At 42.2% G+C, this 21466-nt stretch overlaps 1 protein-coding gene across 2 annotated transcripts in view; it reads right to left on the minus strand.

Annotated features, from left to right (window-relative positions):
- Positions 1 to 21466, minus strand: part of tenm1 (teneurin transmembrane protein 1) — a 99399-nt gene that overhangs the window by 62297 nt on the left and 15636 nt on the right. Inside the window, exons 1-3 of one of the 2 annotated variants that reach the window (XM_066659393.1) lie at positions 12240 to 12460; positions 3900 to 4233; positions 275 to 538 (exon numbers count right to left, since the gene is read on the minus strand). In XM_066659393.1, the coding sequence (XP_066515490.1) occupies positions 275 to 538; positions 3900 to 4107 (472 nt within the window). In that variant the 5' untranslated portion in view covers positions 4108 to 4233; positions 12240 to 12460. Of the gene's footprint in view, positions 1 to 274; positions 539 to 3899; positions 4234 to 12239; positions 12461 to 21466 lie in introns of those variants that run through there. The other variant, XM_066659388.1, reaches the window with a different exon arrangement.

The raw sequence follows: 21466 nt of genomic DNA on the forward strand, positions 1-21466 counted from the left end.
CACCTAATGGGGGCACTGTGAAGCAGCTGGCCATGAGTCTATGTCCGCCATGCACAATGCTAAGTTGGAAAAAGGGTTTAAAAGGGCATAAAAGGGTGGAACTGTGTTCTAGGGTGGGATGGACACTAGGGGTCCAGACCTAATTGTCCAACATCAGCCTCTGGTTGTTGTGGCTGATTGCCATCAAATCCCCAAAGGCAAGGTGTCAACATCTAGCCCTTCAGCCCAGCAGAAAGCCTGGACAAACCTGTATCCATGTAGTGTGTGTCCTCACCGTTCTGGTGGTCCGGCTCACCCCTCCCCTCCTGCTCCGTATCCGTCAGTGACAGCACAGAGTTCGCTCGGCTGGAGACACACGACGTTCGCTCCGACTTCACCTCCTGCATCCACAGCCGCAGGGCGTGGTCAGGGGAGGCTCCACCTTCACTCTCTGGGTCAGAAGCCACACCTACAGATGCCCTGCCCCCTGGGTATGCAAGCTCCTGATTTGCCGAATGGAGCTCAGTCTGGAAGTCTGGGAAAGCCATTTGAGTGGATTCTGAGAGAGAGCAAGTGAGAGCAAAAGATGAAGAGAAAGTGAAGAAAAGTAAAGGAAGAACGAGACAGTGAAATGGGAAAGATTCAGAGATGGAGAGAAGTGTGTGTATGTGAAGTGTGTGTGTGTGTGTGTGTGTGTGTGTGTGTGAGAGAGAGAGAGAGAGAGAGAGAGAGAGAGAGAGAGAGAGAGAGAGAGAGAGAGAGTGAGAGAGAGAGAGAGAGAGAGAGAGAGAAATGAGATTCAAATTCTCTAACATCCTATAAATTTGTTCTTTCACAGAAGACTCTGAGAGGTTCCAGTCTTTACAGAATGATACAGCTTCCTCCATTTAAGGTGGACCGGAAAATTTCAATGTGAACCTGGGCAAATAAGCTAACTTCATCCTCCTGAAGTCACCCGTTTAAGGTGGAATAGGAAATCTGAATAAGAAGCTAACTTCAACCTTATATAATATAGTTGCATAATGTTGAAAACCTGAGTATGAAGCCAATATCAGAGTGGTAAAGTAAAGCATTTAAGGTGGAATGGAAAATTATTATAAGCAATATGAGTTTAGTAATCCATGGCATGGTCAAAGTCAGGGTTAGGTCAGATCAAGTAAACAGTACCTATTTAGGTTCTTAAGACAGTAACACACACACACACACACACACACACACAGCAGGTTTATGTACAACTCTGATCACTTTAAACAGTTGCTGACAGCAAATCAAATGAAACACTAATGATTATTAATATTGTTAATTATTAATATAAATATTGATAATAATTATTAAATATTAAACACTAAACTACGATTCTCTGTCTATCTGAGAGCATGAGAGTCTCTCTTTGTGTGTGTGTGTGTGTGTGTGTGTTTCTCTCTGCGGGAGAGAGAGGGTTATGCCCTCTCCTAAACACTCTGAAGCATCCTCTTATCGTCAAGACAACCCTCCTGACTCCTGTCTCCGTAGTGACCCTCCCAAGTTCAGTTACCGTGACGACCCTGTGGTCCAGCACTTGTGCTGCAATCATCAGAGTACTAATTACACACACACAGACCCCTCACCCTTCAAACTGAACATGACCCCGTATCTCTGAATGTAACCCAAACACACACACACACACACATACGCACGTACACACACACAAACACACACACACAAAACCACCCCTCTTCCTCCTTTTCAAATCTTCCTTGCTCTCTCCCTTTCACTCCCCCACCCCTCAGACTCTTTCCCCACTCTCTTTCTCTCCTTTTCATTCATTCTCTCTGCCTCTCACTCTGTCTGTGTCTGTCTGTCTCTCTCTCTCTCTCTCTCTCTCTCTCTCTCTCTCTCTCTCTCTCTCTCTCTCTCTCTCTCTTTGGCTCCAGTTCATCTTCTGCTGTTTCCGTGGTAACTAGAAAAGTGCTTTATTCAACTCGTAACATCTGAATAAACTGAAAGAGGAATTTCAGGTCCACTGTATAACTAACACACACACACACACACACACACACACACACACACACACACACACACACACACAGGCTATATCATTAGAAAAATCTTATAGCTCTATGGTAGGGAAGCAGAATCACAGACTGTAGCTCATAAGTTGGACAGTTTAACCCCAGACACCCACCGGCCAAAAAAAGGCACAATAATAACTGAAACAAAAAAGAAATCTGTGCTCCTGTCATCACTGGTCAGAGATTCAGATGTGTTAGTGCTGCTGAAGTTTCTGCTACATGTAAATATATGGACCTGATTGGATCTGTGGTCAGAAACCAACTACAGACCCACAATTGATGAAGGGCTAGAGCAGCGACAGTACCAGCCACGCATTTCTCCTGAAACGCAGGAGTGTGTCCCTCTCTTGAGTAACACTCTCTATTCTCCTGGGAAGGGTGCACACTTGATGGAACATTGCTGTGAGGATCTGATGGCATTCATCCTTCTCATAATCATCAGTGAGGGTCAGAGGCTGGTGTTGGTGATGTTCTGGATCACACACCCCACTCCAGCACATCCCAGAGGAACTGAATCCAGCACTAATCCACAACCCCAGCACCCCTACATTTTGCAGTGGCTGATTGCCATAAGATCCTCACAGCAATGTTCAGACATCTAACGTAAAGCCTTCCTGGAGGAGAGAGTGTAACTAAAGTGGAGAACCACACTCCTGTGTATCAGGAGAAGCTTTTGGACACACACTTTCCAGCTTTCCATGTTTTCCGTTGACTGTGTGTGTGTGTGTGTGCGCATGTTTATGTGTGGCGTTTAGACTCAGGGAGCCTTTTAATTAAAGTATGTCTCCTTACAGGCTTAAACAGAGCAAATGCATTTTTAATGTGCAACACATCAGATGAAAGAGTGAGTAAAACATCATACACACATACTCATTCACACTCACACACACACAGCCAAGCAGACTTAAAGCCCCTGACTAACTCATCATTAGTGGAAACTGAAGCGTGTGAAGAATAGTGCTAGTGCTGAGTGGTATGTGTATGTGTGTGTGTGTGTGTATCACAGTACAATTTGTTGAATTTTTCCTGCTTTAACATCTCAGTGAAGGAAGGACCACTGTGAGGTGCCAGTTCTAATCCTGTACTCACATTTCACTCTGAAGCACATCGTCCATTCGAAACACCTCCTATAATGACTTTATACATTAAAGCAACAATAGGTAGTATTTTTACCTTAATGTTTCCGCTTCAGAAAATCACTGAGAACTGTAATAGAGCCTCTCTCCCTAGTGTTTCTTAATGGGGATCTAATGGTGTGGACCACCCTCAAATCTTGACAACCAATCAGATACATTCTCTCACGCCCTTTAACAATGTCGTCACGGCAGCAACTACAGCACCAAGAAATGTCTATTCACATTGATATATATATATATATATATATATATATATATATATATATATATATATATATATATATATATATATATGTATGTATAAAATTAACAAAGCAACAATAATAAATATATTATTATAAATATTGTTGGGATTGTAACTTATTTAAATTTTATGATTATTATTAATAATTATTTAAGAATGTTAGTTATTATTATAAAAAAGAGATCATTGTCACACTTGTTATTATCATGGTTGATCATTTATTTATATATATTACATTGAATATCTATTATATTAATTTTATTTTATATTATTATGTCTGTTCATATGTAAATAATTACTGTCACTGCAGCACTGAGAATGATTCACCCCCCAAAATCATACCTGCTCTGTGGCGGTCCTGACCACTGAAGAACAAGGGGAAATGGGGCAACAAATGTATGCAGAGCAACAGTTATGTCAGATATAAAATGAAAAACGAAGATACACAGTTTCATCCCAACCCTGGTGTTTAAACACAGCCCCTCTTACCTTTCTGCGTGAGCTGGCTGGGTTTCCTGCGCACCTTGTGGCTGTTGTAGGTGAAGCGGCGGTCCGGTTCATAGTCCGAGTGTGTGTGTGTGTGTGTATAGTGTTTGTGACGAAGGTCGGCTCCCTCGTCTTCCTCGGACGAGCTGGAGTAACTTAGCTCTAGCCCAGGTCTCGGGCGAGAGAGAGACTGATACACACTGTCATCCATCCTTACACACACCTATACACACACACACACACACACACACACACACACACAACTACACACACACACACACACAAACAAACTCACACTCTCAAACACTCCCTGTCACACAGCCTTTAGAATGCACAACTACACACACACACACACATTCACATAGGAGAGAGAGGGGTCGGGGGAGGGAGAGAAAAGTAGGAGTTAGTAAAATAGTAATAACTGAGAAATCAAAACATTAATTGTGACATTAAAAGCTGCTGAGTTCATTGTTGATTTAATAACAACTCGTAAACTGTGCATTCATTTTTATTCATTTGCCCCCCCCCACCCCCACCCCCCCGCAATTCATTGAGTCTCATCCCAATCACGCACAGATAACCCACATTGTCAGGAGGGTGGAGCAAAACCTGAGCTTCCTCTGAGACACGAGACTGAGCCCTGCTTCTTTACAAACTGCAACAACTAATAACTGTGGAGCAGATTTGGCCAAAGCTGAATAAAACAATAAATAAATGAGATTAGAAATATCCATTCATTCATTATCTGTAAGCGCTTATCCAGTTCAGGGTCGCGGTGGGTCCAGAGCCTACCTGGAATCATTGGGCGCAAGACGGGAATACACCCTGGAGGGGGCGCCAGTCCTTCACAGGGCAACAAACAAACACATTCACTCACACCTACGGACAATTTTGAGTCGCCAATCCACCTACCAACGTGTGTTTTTGGACTGTGGGAGGAAACCGGAGCACCCGGAGGAAACCCACGCAGACACAGGGAGAACAAACCAACTCCTCACAGACAGTCACCCGGAGCGGGAATCGAACCCACAACCTCCAGGTCTCTGGAGCTGTGTGACTGCGACACTAACTGCTGCACCACCGTGCTGCCGTGATTAAAAATATGAATCTATTAAAAGATAAATAACTGTAATCATGTGTTTAAAATATTTCTGTGATAACTGACTTGTTTACAGTTTTTTCAGTTGCTAATAAGTGTTTACCAATACCTAAGATACTTTTTCTAAACTCTTAACACAGCAACACAACTACATCGCACAAGTAGCCGAATAGTTCATTTGTTCAGAATCACAGTTTGTTCAGTTTGTTTAAATATCATTCTACATTTTTATATTCAAACAAAAATTTCTCTACATACACTAACTCACTACACAAACAAACAATATTGAGTCAGTTGTTCAAAATACTGGCACATATCTTCTATCCAATAGGAACATATGGTCAATCACAGCACAACAACTTTTTAAAATAGGTAATGTCTTTACCAAAATGTTCAGAAAGTTTAAGTTCTACCAACAAACAATAGACTTTATGACATCCACTCTCTTTTTCCTGGAAACCACTACAGTTTTTTTGCTTTAGTGTGAAATGTGTGCATTTTACATAATGTACTATCTACAGGTGAATGACTAATATTTACTTTATGGTGGACAACAATAATGCAATAAGAGTGTTTATAACTGTACACTCTCAGGAAAAAAAAAAGTGCATTTAAAGGTACAACAGTGGTTTAGAGTTCAGTTGTGTTCACTAAAGGTACATTACAGTCTCTTCTCCAAAAGTGAATATTTGTAGCATTTCATTATAGAACTGTGTAAAATAAAACAACAGCCCTGGAGATGAAATGGGGCATATAAAATCAACACAACTTTAAAATCTACAATTATAGACTGTGATTATGTTCCATAACTAAACACCATGGGATATGTACCATTGAAGGTACCGCCACAGACAGAGCAAAAGGTACCACCACAGTGACAGTTCCTCTGAGAGTGTAGGGTCAGGAAATTTCAAGCAGTGATCAACAAAACATCCAACAAACATGGTCTTTGGTCCCAAATGTGTAAAAGTGAAATACACAAATACAGTAAAAAGCACAGAAGGTGTGAAAAAATACACAAAAATGCACAAAGATTTCAAGCACTCCCTTGTCCGGACATTATTTCCATTTTCTCTCACTCTCTCTTTGTTTCTGTATAGTGTTGTATACACCACACTGACCACTCAGTCCAGAAAGCCGTCATTGACATCACCAACACCAGCGTATGTCTCAGAGTGAGTTTAGAATCAGGTGTGATTCATCTACACATCTGGAATTTATCTGTTTGTTCAGAAATGCTTATCAGCGGTTTTAGTATCGCTTTTCACCTGCTGATGTTCCAGCAGTAAATATTTTATACTGTATTTAAGGTTTTTAACATTAGGTTTTAATTTCTGTCGCGCTGTCGCAAGCATTTGTAAATGAGTGAAGAAAAATCCATAGTTTTGGTTTTGGGAAAGCTTACGTGTGCAGAAAATGTAAGCATTTTAGAAACATGTAAATTTACTGCATATTTTGTGAAAACAACATGAATAGTGTTAATGGTGTAGTTCACAACTGACGGATGTTGTGCTAATTGTGTTTAGAGTTTTGAAAATGTGAATACAAATGGGACAAAGTGATGTTAGCGATTGTAAAAAAAAAAACTGAAAAGGAATATTATTTGACCCCCGTTTCTCAGAAATGAGGCACTGGGGACAGAACTTGTATCAGAACCTCACAGTCCTGAATAATAAATGACCACTCGCTGTAAAAATAGAAGAGTTCTCCCTTCGTCTGGACCATGCTCCCCATTGAGGAGTCCCTGCATTGTGGGTCAGAATAAGAAATTAAACAGGAATGATTTGGAGATTTGTCGAAGCTGCAGATGCCACAGAAAAAGTTTATGAACTCGAATGCATAAAATCTATGAATATATAATAAAAAGTAATCATTTAATGCCATAAACATTCATAAATCCTAAGTTAAAATAAGTAAATGTTAAAGCGAATAGAAGGCAAACACAGCAGATGACACACAAACGCCAGAAATGTAGAGATATGTTCAAAAGTTTTGCAACGGAGTCTGTCCCAAGTGAAATCATGATCCCTCTACTCAGCTCTCCTGGACTTTTCTGCTTCTCCATCAGGTAAATCTGGTCCTGGAACCTGTTTTTTTTTTAGTCCCTGCTCTCTCATGGTTCCAAGGGAGCCAAGTAGGGACAGGACCATAGCCTTGCTGATTGGCCAGAGGGAGTCGTCACTCTAAGCCAGGGGTGTCAAACCAAATCCACAGAGGGCCGTGTGGGTGCAACTGTTCTTTTCAACCACGCAAAAGCCCCACACTACTGAAAGTCAAGATCTATTGATTAGATCCAATGATTAAAAACAGGTGGAATGAGGTGTGGCTTCTGCGTGGTTGGAAAGAAAACCTGCACCCACACGGCCCTCCATGGATCTGGTTTGACACCCATGCTCTACGCCATGCAATGCAGACGTCCAGCACAAACTCGCCATCTGTAAAATCTGCAAGCCACAGCAGAGATCACATTTGTTTTTATTCGACTCACAACGGCAACTCAAAACATTACGCCGTGGTCTTTGGAAGAGGTTCAAAAGCTCCTTGGATTGGTGGCTGACGAAAGAACACAGCGAGAGCTGGACGCTGAAACAAGGAAAGAACAAACTCTACTGATCTGTCTGAACTGTTGACGGAGCTGTGTTCAGTCCCAAACAACAACAACAACAATCCGCAAACACACAATTAATAAACAACACCATTACTGAGATTTCCAAAGCCCACTGTTCCTGTTAGAGACGGGGTTTTGAGACAACAGCGGATATATTCCGTGGGGAGGCTGTGGGAATGGGAAACCAACCAGAGACCAAACAAACATTAGAGTCCTGCAGAGTTCAGGAGAGTTCAGTATATTCCTGTAAGGTCAAGTAGAGTCCTGCAGAGTCTAGTAGAGTCCTGGAAGGTCCAGTAGAGTCCTGTAAAGTGCAGTAGAGTCCTGCAGAGTCCAGTAGAGTCCTGTAAAGTCCAGTAGAGTCCTGAACAGTCCAGTAGAGTCCTGCAGAGTCCAGTAGAGTCCTGTAAGGTCCAGTAGAGTCCTGAACAGTCCAGTAAAGTACTGTAAAGTCTAGTAGAGTCCTGTACAGTGCAATAGAGTCCTATTCAGTCCAGTAGAGTCTTGCAGAGTCTAGTAGAGTCCTGTAGAGTCCAGTAGAGTCTTGTAAAGTGCAGTAGAGTCCTGCAGAGTCCAGTAGAGTCCTGTAAAGTGCAGTAGAGTCCAGTAGAGTCCTGTAAAGTGCAGTAGAGTCCTGAACAGTCCAGTAAAGTACTGTAAAGTCTAGTAGAGTCCTGTACAGTGCAGTAGAGTTCTATTCAGTCCAGTAGAGTCTTGCAGAGTCTAGTAGAGTCCTGTAGAGTCCAGTAGAGTCTTGTAAAGTGCAGTAGAGTCCTGCAGAGTCCAGTAGAGTCCTGTAAAGTGCAGTAGAGTCCAGTAGAGTCCTGTAAAGTGCAGTAGAGTCCTGAACAGTCCAGTAAAGTACTGTAAAGTCTAGTAGAGTCCTGCAGAGTCCAGTAGAGTCCTGTAAAGTGCAGTAGAGTCCAGTAGAATCCTGTACAGTGCAGTAGAGTCCTATTCAGTCCAGTAGAGTTCTGCAGAGTCCAGTAGAGTCCTGTAAAGTGCAGTAGAGTCCAGTAGAATCCTGTACAGTGCAGTAGAGTCCTATTCAGTCCAGTAGAGTTCTGCAGAGTCCAGTAGAGTCCTGTAAAGTGCAGTAGAGTCCTGCACAATCCAGTAGAGTCCTGCAAAGTCCAGTAGAGTCCTGAACAGTCTAGTAAAGTACTGTAAAGTCTAGTAGAGTCCTACAGAGTCCAGCAGAGTCCTGTAAAGTGCAGTAGAGTCCTACAGAGTCCAGCAGAGTCTTGCAGAGTCCAGTAGAGTCCTGCACAATCCAGTAGACTCCTGCAAAGTCCAGTAGAGTCCTGAACAGTCCAGTAAAGTACTGTAAAGTCTAGTAGAGTCCTACAGAGTCCAGTAGAGTCCTGTACAGTGCAGTAGAGTCCTATTCAGTCCAGTAGAGTCTTGCAGAGTCCAGTAGAGTCCTGGAAGGTCCAGTAGAATCCTGTTCAGTCCAGTAGCGTCTTGCAGAGTACAGTAAAGTCCTGTAAAGTGCAGTAGAGTCCTGTAAAGTCCAGTAGAGTCCTGCAGAGTCATGTACAATCCAATAAAGTACTGTAAAGTCTAGTAGAGTCCTACAGAGTCCAGTAGAGTCTTGCAGAGTCCAGTAGAGTCCTGCACAATCCAGTAGAGTCCTGCAAAGTCCAGTAGAGTCCTGAACAGTCCAGTAAAGTACTGTAAAGTCTAGTAGAGTCCTACAGAGTCCAGTAGAGTCCTGTACATTGCAGTAGAGTCCTATTCAGTCCAGCAGAGTCTTGCAGAGTCCAGTAGAGTCCTGTTCAGTCCAGTAGAGTCTTGCAGAGTCCAGTAGAGTCCTGTAAAGTGCAGTAGAGTCCTGCAGAGTCCAGTAGAGTCCTGTAAAGTCCAGTAGAGTCCTGCAGAGTCCTGTACAATCCAGTAAAGTACTGTAAAGTCTAGTAGAGGCCTGCAGAGTCCAGTAGAGTCCTGTACAGTGCAGTAGAGCCCTATTCAGTCCAGTAGAGAAACTCCCATATTGAAGGCAGTGAAAAAATCTTCTAAGTGGCTACATTTTCTCACTGTCATGGCAAGACATGGGCTTCCTGTTGATGTGTATAATGTCCTCATCAGGCCATTTTTAGAAGATGGGGGTGTGCTGCTCTGGGGGCTGTACAGAGAAACAGCGAGCGGCTATGGACCAGGTTCAGAACTGTCAGAGTTATGACAGAGTTTTATAATATTTCTTCACATCTGTCAGATTTAGTGTGCAGGTAGCACACCACTAGAAATTACATTTACATCTTCCTTTTCCACTGTATATTCAATGCAGCATCAGGTTGTTTAATACTTTGTAGCGTGTTTTATATGTATTTATCTATAATTTATATATTTATTATTTTATATATTTTGGGGTATATTTATTTTTGATTCCCTCCCCACCCCAACCACACACACACACACACACACACACACACACACATACACAAACCCTGTTAAAAACACTGTATCCTCTACTGTACAGTAAAGCAAAGCCTGTTCAGTGGAAACATTCTTAATCAGGCTGTGATTAAAAATGCTGATGATGATTAACGACAGACCGCTGTGCTTAACTGCATGTGTAAACCTGAGGGTGTATGTGTGTGTGTGTGTGTGTGTCGGGTGGTTTACTGTGTGTAGTGAGGACACAGAGCAGTACGGTGGTTAATGGTAGCCTGTGTGTTATTACAGTCTTGTTGCTGGTATTACATGAGATTACAGGAGGAATTGCACAGTCACACATTCCTACTCTCCGTGGTCACACACCCACCCACACTCACACACACACACACCAGGCCCTTTCTGAGCGGCTGCAGAGCTCAGCGCTGCTCTATGATTAATTTAACTCAGGACAGAGATTCCGACTTGTTCCAATGAGCAGCGAGAGAGAGATAATTAAAGCCGAGCGAAAGGAGAAACGTTTGTGGTGAATTTGCCGAGAGGGAGTTTGTAGGGTTAACAGGAGCTCTGTGTTTGGGTATGTGTGTATGCGTGTGTGTGTGTGTGTGTGTGTGTGTTTCGTGGTTACAGGAACACAGGGAAGTTTGGAGTGTAAGAGATCTCAGCTGTGAATCTGTCAGACTGACTGCAGTGTGAGTTCTGGTCTGTGTTTAAGTTTCACCAGGGGCAATTCTAGGAACAGAGCTTTAGGGATGCTAAGCACCCAGTGAGCCTAGCAGCCCCACAGACTCCACACCGACACCCACCACATTTATTTCCCATACTATTGAAGGACACACAAACACATTTTTTTTGGATAAGAGAATGTCATTAATTAGTCTGACCTGGATGAACACAGCAGAAATGGCCAAAAATTAAATGCAATGAATTATGTTATATCAACTATTACATACAGTAAGTATTCTTCCCCTCCAAACCAACAGAGGCCGCTGTCTCCTGAGCATTAAGCCCAATTTATGCATCTGTGTTGAACTTGTGTCGTAGGCAGTGTGGCCTGATGCGCCCCTCTCCACAACGACTGTAATTGGTCTGCAGTCTAATGAACATGGTTCAAATTGCTCAAGTCAGTTAGTCTAGAAATATTCTGGACTACACTACACTCCCCAAATAATGCACTTTAAAGATTAACTTTAACTAATACCACTGCACCATTACATTGTTCGCTACATAGGATTGAAGATGATGTTTGAAATTCAGCCCTAGTGGTTTGGTGGTTTAATGGCAGAGTGATGCAGTTTCCAAGGCACAAGTGTAAAGGCATAGGACACTTGTGCATAACTATTTTTTACTCATTTAGGAATACTAGAAAATATTTAGTTTTTTTGTTGTTGTTTGTTTTCTGCTCCTTGGGCTCCCCCTAGTGCAATTAACGTTTACAGCACTGTACTAAAATCGGCAGGGAAGGGGAGGGTGGTTTTCTACCTTCTCCATAAGTTACATAATGCAGTTTCTGCAGTGTTGAGCCGAGAGTAGCAACGACAGGAGCTCTATACTCCCTATTACGGTTCAGTGAAGCATCACAACGATTTCGAAAAATATTACATCATGCTCCTTTATGCTCTCTGTTTTGTCTACGTAGTTGCATAGACAGGCTACAGTTTTGTTTTTCTGACTATTTGCCTGATACTCGTTTTTGTCTTTTGGACCTGTTTATCGTTCCATCCATTCATTCTCTGTAAGCGCTTATCCAGTTCAGGGTCACGGTGGGTCCTGAGCCTACCTGGAATCATTGGGCGCAAGGCGGGAACACACCCCGGAGGGGGCGCCAGTCCTTCACAGGGCAACACACACACACACACACACACACACATTCATTCACACACACACACCTACGGACACTTTTGAGTCGCCAATCCACCTACCAGCGTGTGTTTTGGACTGTGGGAGGAAACCCACGCGGACATGGGGAGAACATACCAACTACATGCTGCGCCACCGTGCCGCCCCCTTGTTTACTATTCTGTTCTGATTTTCGTGTTTTTGAATAATTCTTCTGGTTTTGACCTCACTTCAAATATTGTGTTTAATACATTTCGCACTGATTCTCACCCTCGGTGAGGGATTTGTGACATCTACAAATCCGTAAACCGTGTTTACGTTTGAACAGTAGTTACTGATGACTCAAATACAGCCAAATCGTTTTAATTCATAACGGTTCTAAGGACAGAAAGTGATTACTTACAGTCTCAAATTCACACAACAGTTGATAAAAAAAAAGTCTGTCTTTGGTATTATTGATTTTATGGCCGGGAAACATTTTCTCTTGTTTTAGCGCGGCTACTGTGCTCGTTCGTCTCCTAGCAACGGAGCCGCTGTGTCGTGCAGAGAGCTGTCCGGACCTGGGAGTTGTTGATTTTTTTCAGACACGTTACGGTTTTATTCACTCATAAACCAAAAGGAACGGCAGATTTTCACAATTTAAGCACAATTTAAGGTGGAATGAAATATCAGACTAAGATCCTGGGGAATAAGGAGCTTATTCAGATTAGTTACCGGCTCACTGCAGAGTGTCCTGACGGAGCGGACACCATCGCCATCAAAGAGCTGGGAAACTAAAGTGTGGCTGTGGAACTACGCACTCTGACAGAGTTTATAGCTCTTTTACTGCGATTGGTGCCAAATGATGACTAAAAGAGCTCACCATAAAAGACTCTGTCACTCCGTATAACCTGAGAGTTCACGCTAGACCAGGTCCGAAACTCTGAAACTGAAAAACAAGGATCCGAAAGTGAAAAAAAGTATCTGAAAGTGAAAATAAGATCTGTGACCGAAATAAAGATATGAAACTAAAAAATAAAATAAAATAAAACATGAATCTGAAAACATTAAATCTGCAGCTGAAAAATATAAGATTTCAAATATCAAAATATACAGGAAAGGAAAGTTGAAAAAAATATATTTTAAAAAAGAAATAAAATAATTAAAAAATAATTAAATTTAATATAAATTTAAAAATCATCTACTTATTTTAACATACACTTATTTTAATTTTGAATACATTGTTGCATTTTTTAAAGTTCAATCTCAATGAACAAAACTTTTGACCCTAATATAGCTCCATAGAGCAGGGGCGGGCGAAGAGAGAGTGGATTACACCATTTTGGTGAGGGGAGGGGGAGGGGGATTGCTTTATTTTCTATGTTAAAATATGTTTAAACCATATGTATTTTATATGGATCTTTTTAATGTTTATTTATTGTTTATATATATATATATATACAACACTGCCGTGGAGGAGGAACATGGTGGCGGTGGTGGGGCTTAATTCAGTTTAGTAGGCTTCTAAAAAAAAAAGAAGGTATTATTTACTGTGTGAAAGTTATTATGAAAGTGTTGGTCCACTCAAAGGAAGAGAGAAAAAAAGAGAGAAGAGAAGAGAAGAGTGGTTTGGAGAGGAAAGAAGAGGAGAGCAGAGGAGTTGAAAGGAGAAATGTAGAGAAGAGTAGAAGATGAGTAAGAGGAGCTGGAATCCGGTGATGAAGACCTTTTTTGGGTCTGCGGAAAAAAACTTCAGAACCGAAGCCGCCCTTAATCCAGAGAGAGAACCGTGTTTGTTCTACACTTGCTTTGTCCCGTAGCCTCTAGGTCAACACTCCCACGCCTGCCTCGTTACCATGACAATCAATGTGACTACACTAGCAAATAATGCAAACAAATCCCATTCACCCTGTAGTGTGGGGGCTTGGGACAAGACGATCACCTGTTCGAGCCCCCTGGAGCAAGACAGATGGGGTGGGGTGTGTGAAGTAACAGCTATGTCTCCTCCCTCAACATCATGGTTCTGCACTGATGGATGTCGGGTGGATGCTGTAGGTGTAGCTAAGGGAATCATTTATATGTTTCAAGAAAAGCTGTATGCCATATGTAAACACATGACACTGGATCCACTCCAGAATTAAAGCAACAGTAGGTAGTATTTTTTACCTTAAAATTCCAGCTTCAAAATCATTGTGATGCTCCACTCAGCTGTAATAGAGCCAGTGCTATTGCTACTTAGGGGCTCAGCACTAAAGAAACTGCACTATGTAACTTCTGGAGGTGGGTAGGATACATCCCCATCTCCTTCCCTCTCCCTCCCCCTGATTTCTGGACAGTGCTGTAAAAGATAATTACACTTGCAACTGCAGGGTCCAGCAGAAAAAAATAGCAAATCGTACCTAGTGTTGCTTTAAATCCAGACTGTTATATAATGGATTAGTGATGTCACCAGTCAAAAATCTGAATCTTGAGATTTTATTTCTAACCAAGCAGGCTCTTTTTTTCTACCTCCTACACAGTGCCCGCTGACCGCCAGGTCTCTCCCACATACTCCTGGCTGTCTCACTCTCTCCCCTGTCTCTCCCTCTCTCTCATTCTCTTTCTCTTTCTCCCCCCAGCCGTCGGTCCGCTCGGAGGAAACAATCCACTGTAAAGGCTTTAAATTAACTTACTGCTCTGAATCGAAAACTCCTGCGCATTATTGACACACTCCTCCAGTCCAGGACACACACTCGCTCTCCGAGGACAAAGGAAAGACGAGACGGACTGATAAACCGAGAGATAGAGGGGAGGAGATGAAGAGATAGAAAGATGCTGAGATAGAGAAAGAGGACGGAGAGATAAGAACGATGAAAAAAGGGAAGACGGAATTACTCACTCTGCGACAAAGCCTCGTAATCGATATCGATCTGCGCAAATTACAAACGCAGAGCTCCACGTCCAAGCTGTGTCCACTGCGTCCAGTCACTCTTGGACCAGATAAAGGAGGCCGGCATGGCCTGCCACGGTGGGAAAACTCTACACACTCCGGAAATACACCAGACCAGATAAAGTGGGTTGGCTTGGCCCGACATGGCGGGCAAACTCTACATGCTCCAGAAGTACACTATAGTCTACATTAGGGTCTGACCAATGTATCGCTTCACTGATACACTGACGATGTTAAAGGGACAGTCCAGCCTGACAATTTTAAAGTGACTGTCTGCCGTTCTACAAATAAATCTATTCTAAGAAATACTTAGCAGCATCACAGACACACACACACACATAATAAGTATAAATTATAAGAGAATATATATAATGCATATATATGATACTGTGCCCCAGAGATTATGAGATTTAAAATATTATTTATCTGAGCAGTAAGTGTTCATTTGCTAAAAACAGTGTGATACTTAACTTTTTCCAAATGTCTCCTAATGGCAGTCGGTATTATTTGAGGTTATCATCCAATAACTAGTTTAACCAGTTAATAATCAATGATTATAAATGTGTGCTGTTGATTTAACAAATTCACGCAATCAAGCAGAATCTGAACAAAACATTGTTCTTCAAACTCACTCACAGCTACTAATTTATAGAAAAAATGTATCTTATATTTCTTATTTGATTTATATTATTATTTTTTGTATTTACTGTGATTATATATAACTTTAGCGTCATGGTGGTATCAGCAGGTAGTGTCGCAGTCACACAGCTCCAGGGACCTGGAGGTTGTGGGTTCGATTCCCGCTCCGAGTGACTGTCTGTGAGGAGTGTGGTGTGTTCTCCCTGTGTCTGCGTGGGTTTCCTCCGGGTGCTCCGGTTTCCTCCCACAGTCCAAACACACACGTTGGTAGGTGGATTGGCAACTCAAAGTGTCCGTAGGTGTGAATGTGTGTGTGTTGCCCTGTGAAGGACTGGCGCCCCCTCCAGGGTGTGTTCCTGCCTTGCGCCCAATGATTCCAGGTAGGCTCTGGACCCACTGTGACCCTGAACTGGATAAGCGCTTACAGATAATGAATGAATATATAACTTTATACAAGCACCACGCTTGAGACGGTATTAGTTTAAATATATATAAGTATATTCAGTGCCTAAGACTGTAAGACTCTGCACAGTACGGTATACACACACACACACACACACACACACACACACACAGAGCTGAGGTACACATTCACAGAGAAATGGTCCGTCAATTAAAATTTCAACACACACACACAGATATGCACACACGCACACACACATTCTGACAAGCTTGTAAACAAACACATAAAGCGCTGATGCAGACTCTCAGTCGCACACTCACACACATATACACACACACACACACACACTAATTAGGTGAACATGGTACAGGGTTTTCACTCTCCGAGTGCTGAGTGAGGCATTTTAATGAAATAATTATGACAACAGTTACACACACAAACCCATGCGCATGTGCACACACACACACACACACACACACACACACAAACAGCTTTGGGATTGTTATTGCTGTAGATGGTAGAAATGATTATGAGGTATAGTACACTAAACTAACCCAGGTTTAAGTGTTTACTTGGGACATGATTTACAACACTATATACAACAATCAACCAAAACATTAAAATCACTTCCTTGTGTCGTCACTGGTGTGTTAGTGTAAGTTGGGCTGGTACAGGTGGACCAGACACAGCAGTGCAGCCCAAACTGTGCAGCAACAGATGAGCTACTGTACTCTGACTTTAACTTCTACAAGGCAGACCAGCGAGTTAGGAGTGTCTAACAGAGTGAACAGTGAGTACACAGTAAAAGGACAGTGAGAGGACAGTGGGCGGACAGCGAGTGGACACAGTATATAGAGTGTATAGAGACAGATCCCACTGTAACTGTGTTTGGCAACAATCGTATTTGTATCCTCAGACTGCTGGGAAGCAAATCAGATCAGACTCTCTCAGGGGACGAGATTATATTCACACACGCGCACCAACACATACCAACACACGGCTTTGAACCCACACCAGCAGGAGATCGCTCTCTTTCTTACACCCTCCTTTCTCTCTCTCTCTCTCTCACACACACCTTTCCACTCTCTCTCATTCTCTCACCCCCTTCCTCTCCTTGTCTCTCTCTCATCCCTCGTATTCTCTCTCTCCATCTCTCTCTATTTACCCATTCTCAGCCATCCTCTCTGACCTTTGTTTCCCCCTTTCCATCCTCTCTTTTTGTCTTTCCTCAGCCTGTTTCCTGTTTCTCTTGCCAAGTCTCTCCTTTATTTCACCTCTCTCTCTCTCTCTCTCTCTCTCTCTCTCTCTCTCTCTCTCTCTCTCTCTCTATTAGTGTGGATGGCCTGAGAGCTCTGGGTGTGCTGCTTATACTGGAGGGTTTTTCTCTGAAGAGTTTCTAATTCTGGCTCACACACAGACACATGCACACACACACGCACACACACACACACACACACACACAGTGTGTATTTAGAGTGTGATATTGGAGCTAAAAGCCTGCCCTTCAAAACCTGTCATCCCGCTTAAGACTCAAACTCTACCTCCGATTGTGAGCATGTGTGGGTTACGACTCGAAACACCCCCACCTCCCTCTCCACACTGTAAACCTGAATAAGTAAGCAGAACTCAAAATATTAAGGCTTTAAGTGTCGACTACTTAATTTAATGATTGATTTTTGGTACTCAATACTATTAAGTTCTAACCTAACCATAAATTCATTCATTCTTTTATTCATTCATTGTCTGTAACACGGGCCTCACACACTCACAACTATGGACATCTGCATGAACACTACCTACCACTTTGTAGACTGTGAGAGAACACACCAAAGGGGCTCCTACCTGAATTCATCACTTTTGACCACTTTTGACAGTTGCACCTGACTCTCCACTAGTACTCTCCCTCTTTTTTTTGGCTTAAGAATAAACAGCCAGACATATACACAACAAAATGAAGTGTAAACAAACAATATTTATTGAAAAAATAATCAACATATAAATGAACAGCACTAAAAGTGGAATAGAAGAAAAAGAAGCTAGCGTAGCTGTTTATTCCCCAGCTTGCAGCTTTGTGTCCCCTTAAAAGATGCAGTAGGTGTAATGAAAAGGACATCGTGTGAATGTCACAGCAGCATTTAAGGTGGGACTGAAACTTCAAAGAATTCAGCTTGCACTTGTAAGTAACTGTGATGTTTTTTTAAGGTGGAATGGAATTTTAAGAAAGTTTTAGGGTGCACTGGTATGTTTAAATGAGTATTAGACCGTATAAAAACACCTGTATATGTTCACTTTCACGTTTGTGCTTCAAAGTTTGATTCATGATACTGTTGTGGAGAGTAGCTGCGCAGGTCACGCCATATCTAAATATTATCCCACGACTATGTTCGTAGGCTATTATTTATTAACAATGCAAACTCTAGAAATACAGTCTGCTGAGGGAGCTCAGTCTTGTGGACCCTTTTTTCCCCTCTTTTCATGTCTTGAAGTATAGTTTCACTTCATCTTCTGATGATACACTAACTTGATGCAAAGAGGTAGATGAGGGGGCCTTTGTTAGTTTAGTGAGTGTATAGGGTGGTCTGGTTCTGCTGTTGTGCCACCTTCCCTCCCACTGAAAAGAACTCATGAACCTTTCCACATGAAATTGACTAAAAGCAGTGAACCCCAGGTTGAAAATTACTGTGCCCTGGTTCTACTTCTATGAAAATTAACAGTTAAGTTCAGTTATATACAGTCATATACAACTTATACAGACTTAAAAACACAAACAGGGCTCAGCTAAATTAAAATTTTACTGTTTCACAAACTCAAAAAGAGAAACTGTTCAGAATAATTGTTAAATTGAGTCTAACTTTTCGATATATTTAACTTAGAATCATTGAATCCAGTTAATTCCTTTGAACATTTGGATTTGCAGCATATCCCCCTCTCTCTTTTCTGTCTCTCATTATTTTCCCTTTATCTATCTCTATCCTTTATTCACTCACAGATAAACAATGGCAAAAAATAAAGATAAATATTCACAGATGGCGAGAGAGAGAGACAGAGAATGAAAGAGAGGGAGAGAGCGTGAGAGATAGATAGAGAGGATGACAGATGGAGGGAAGAGAAAAAGATAAATGGGTAAAAGAAAGAGGGAGAGGCATTGCCAACACACTCGTGCTTTATTTGTAACAAACCATATGTATTAAAATGTCATTAATGTTAAACTGCTCTGTGTGTGTGTGTGTGTGTGTATGTGTATATGTGTGTAAGACAATTAATTTTTTAGAGGAACAATTAGATAGAAGTCTCCTCCATAATCCCCTGTGTGAGCAGTGGACAGTTCCCTCGGGGACGATGGTGGATGGTAGAGATTTCTCTTCAGTGGTGGTGAATAGAACCAGGCGCCTCCATGTCTCCAATACACACCCAGCATTTTATTCCCTCTCCACCTTCACCAGCGCCTCCACTGTCTATAGAGTCTCTATGGAGTGATGATGATGACCAGTAAGTGTCACTCACAGGGTCCTGCATGTCCCTCTCCAAAAGGACTGGGTTTAAACATTACCACCTTCTCCAAACTATGGCCAGACATCAGCCATATGTCCCCCATTGTTAACTGTCCTCACTTTCTGTTAGGAGCTTTTAGAGGACGTCTGGTTCCATTCACCTCCACTGTCGACTTTCCACCACTTTTTACTGTCCTCGCTTTCTATGAGGAGCTTTTAGAGGAGGACGTCTTGTTCCATTCACCCCCACTGTCCCCCACTGTTTACAGTCCTCACTTACTGTGAGGAGCTTTTAGAAGAGAATGTCTGGTTCTTTTCACACAACTGTACAGTGAAGCAGAGCAGTTCACATCAAACTGATATCTCCATTTTTACATATCTACTGATCTCTCTCTCCCTCTCTCTCTCTCTCTCACACACACACACACACACACACACACACACACAAAGATCATCTCCCCTTCACCATATGCCTCAGTGGCCAGGACCCCCAAAGGAGCAGGTTTGATTTGCGCGAGAGAGAGAGAGAGTTTCAGTTGCATTATATTAATTATAGTAATGCTATCGTAGCCCAAACACACACACACACACAGACACACACTTTCTGTTACAGTAATGACTCCAGCAGTGCGAGGAGTCTCATTCAGAATTAATGAAAAGCCAAATATCACACACACATCTCAGATCTGGGACAGTGTTTGTGTGTGTGTGTGTGTGTGTTGGGATGGGGGCCTGTATGATATGTTGGCATAAATAATTAATTAGGTAAAATAATGAGCCTGGAATATATTTCCCATTGTGTTTCTGTATGTTTTACCCCCCCCCCCCCCCCCCGCCTTCTCTCTCTCTTTCTCTCTCTCTCTCTCTCACACACACACACACACACACACTATGTGACAGCAGGAGAGAACAGAAGAAAGAGAAAGAATCCAAGTGTCTGAAAAGTATGTTCATTTGTGTCTTTGTGTGTGTATACATCAAACTGTGTTAATGTGCAGAAATGATGTACAGTGTGTGTGTTTGTCATCAGTGCTGTATTCATATCTCGTTTGTGTCTGTTACCACGACAACCACAGACCCAAATCACAAAGTCTTATCGCCATAACAACAGGAGAGGATTTCACACACACACACACACACACACACACACACACACACATCCTTGAATGGACAGATGCCAGGCATTATACTTTCCTCCTTTCTCTGAAAGTAGCATTTCCATTAAGAGACAGAAAGAAAGAATGAAAGAAAAAGAAAATTATAGATACAGAAATGAAAGAATGAATGAATGAGAAAAGGCGTTTCTGTCTCTCACACACACACAGTCACTGGCACAGTCTTTGTCTCTGTCTCTCTACCTCACACACACACACACACACACCAAGAGAAAACTGCCACGGTGAGTAACCAAATATTTAAATCAATCACATAAGTGTCAAATCATCACCTCTTCCTTCACCTCTCTCTCTCCCTCTCTCTCTCTCTCTCTCTCTCTCTCTCTCTCTCTCTCTCTCTCTCTCTTTCTCTGGTTCGTGGGTGTATAAACACATTATCTTGTCCTGTTTTTTTGTTTTTTTTGAAAGTCATTTTTTGATTTTGAATTTTTGAATGTTGGAATTCCTCTTTAAAACATAATTTAAAAAAAGGGGGGTGTAAAATCCCAAGTCTCCCTCAGGCATTTATTCATCATCTTAAGTACAGTTTTTACCCGTTTTGAAGAATGTTCAAAAGGAGGGGGCATCAGTCCTTATCAAGGTGAAGAAACACTCTTACATTCACACCTATGGAAACTTTGAGTCGCCAATCCACCTACTAACGGGTGTTTTTGGACCGTAGGAGGAAACCGGAGCACCCAGAGGAAACCCATGCGGACACAGGAAGAACACACCAAACTCCTTACAGAGAACCTCACTTAAATCCACAACCTCCAGGTCCCTGGAGCTGTGTGACTGCGACACCACCTGCTGCACCACCGTGCCGCCCTTCTATTTATTTCAGTAGAACGAGAGAGCTGGTAAGGACTGTGGTATGGTTTTGGCTTAAGGAGTTTGGTGTAGGACAGGGGTGGATGTGTGTTTGAGACTGCAGTGAAGAAGCTGGAGAGGTTTGGGCGCGTGTGAGATTGCACAAAGACTCTGAGCAATGTTTCTGCTGATGGATCAACTTTTACTGAATAATTAACACTCATT

Source organism: Hoplias malabaricus, chromosome 2 (assembly GCF_029633855.1).
Source record: "Hoplias malabaricus isolate fHopMal1 chromosome 2, fHopMal1.hap1, whole genome shotgun sequence".
Classification (NCBI taxonomy): Eukaryota; Metazoa; Chordata; class Actinopteri; order Characiformes; family Erythrinidae; genus Hoplias; species Hoplias malabaricus.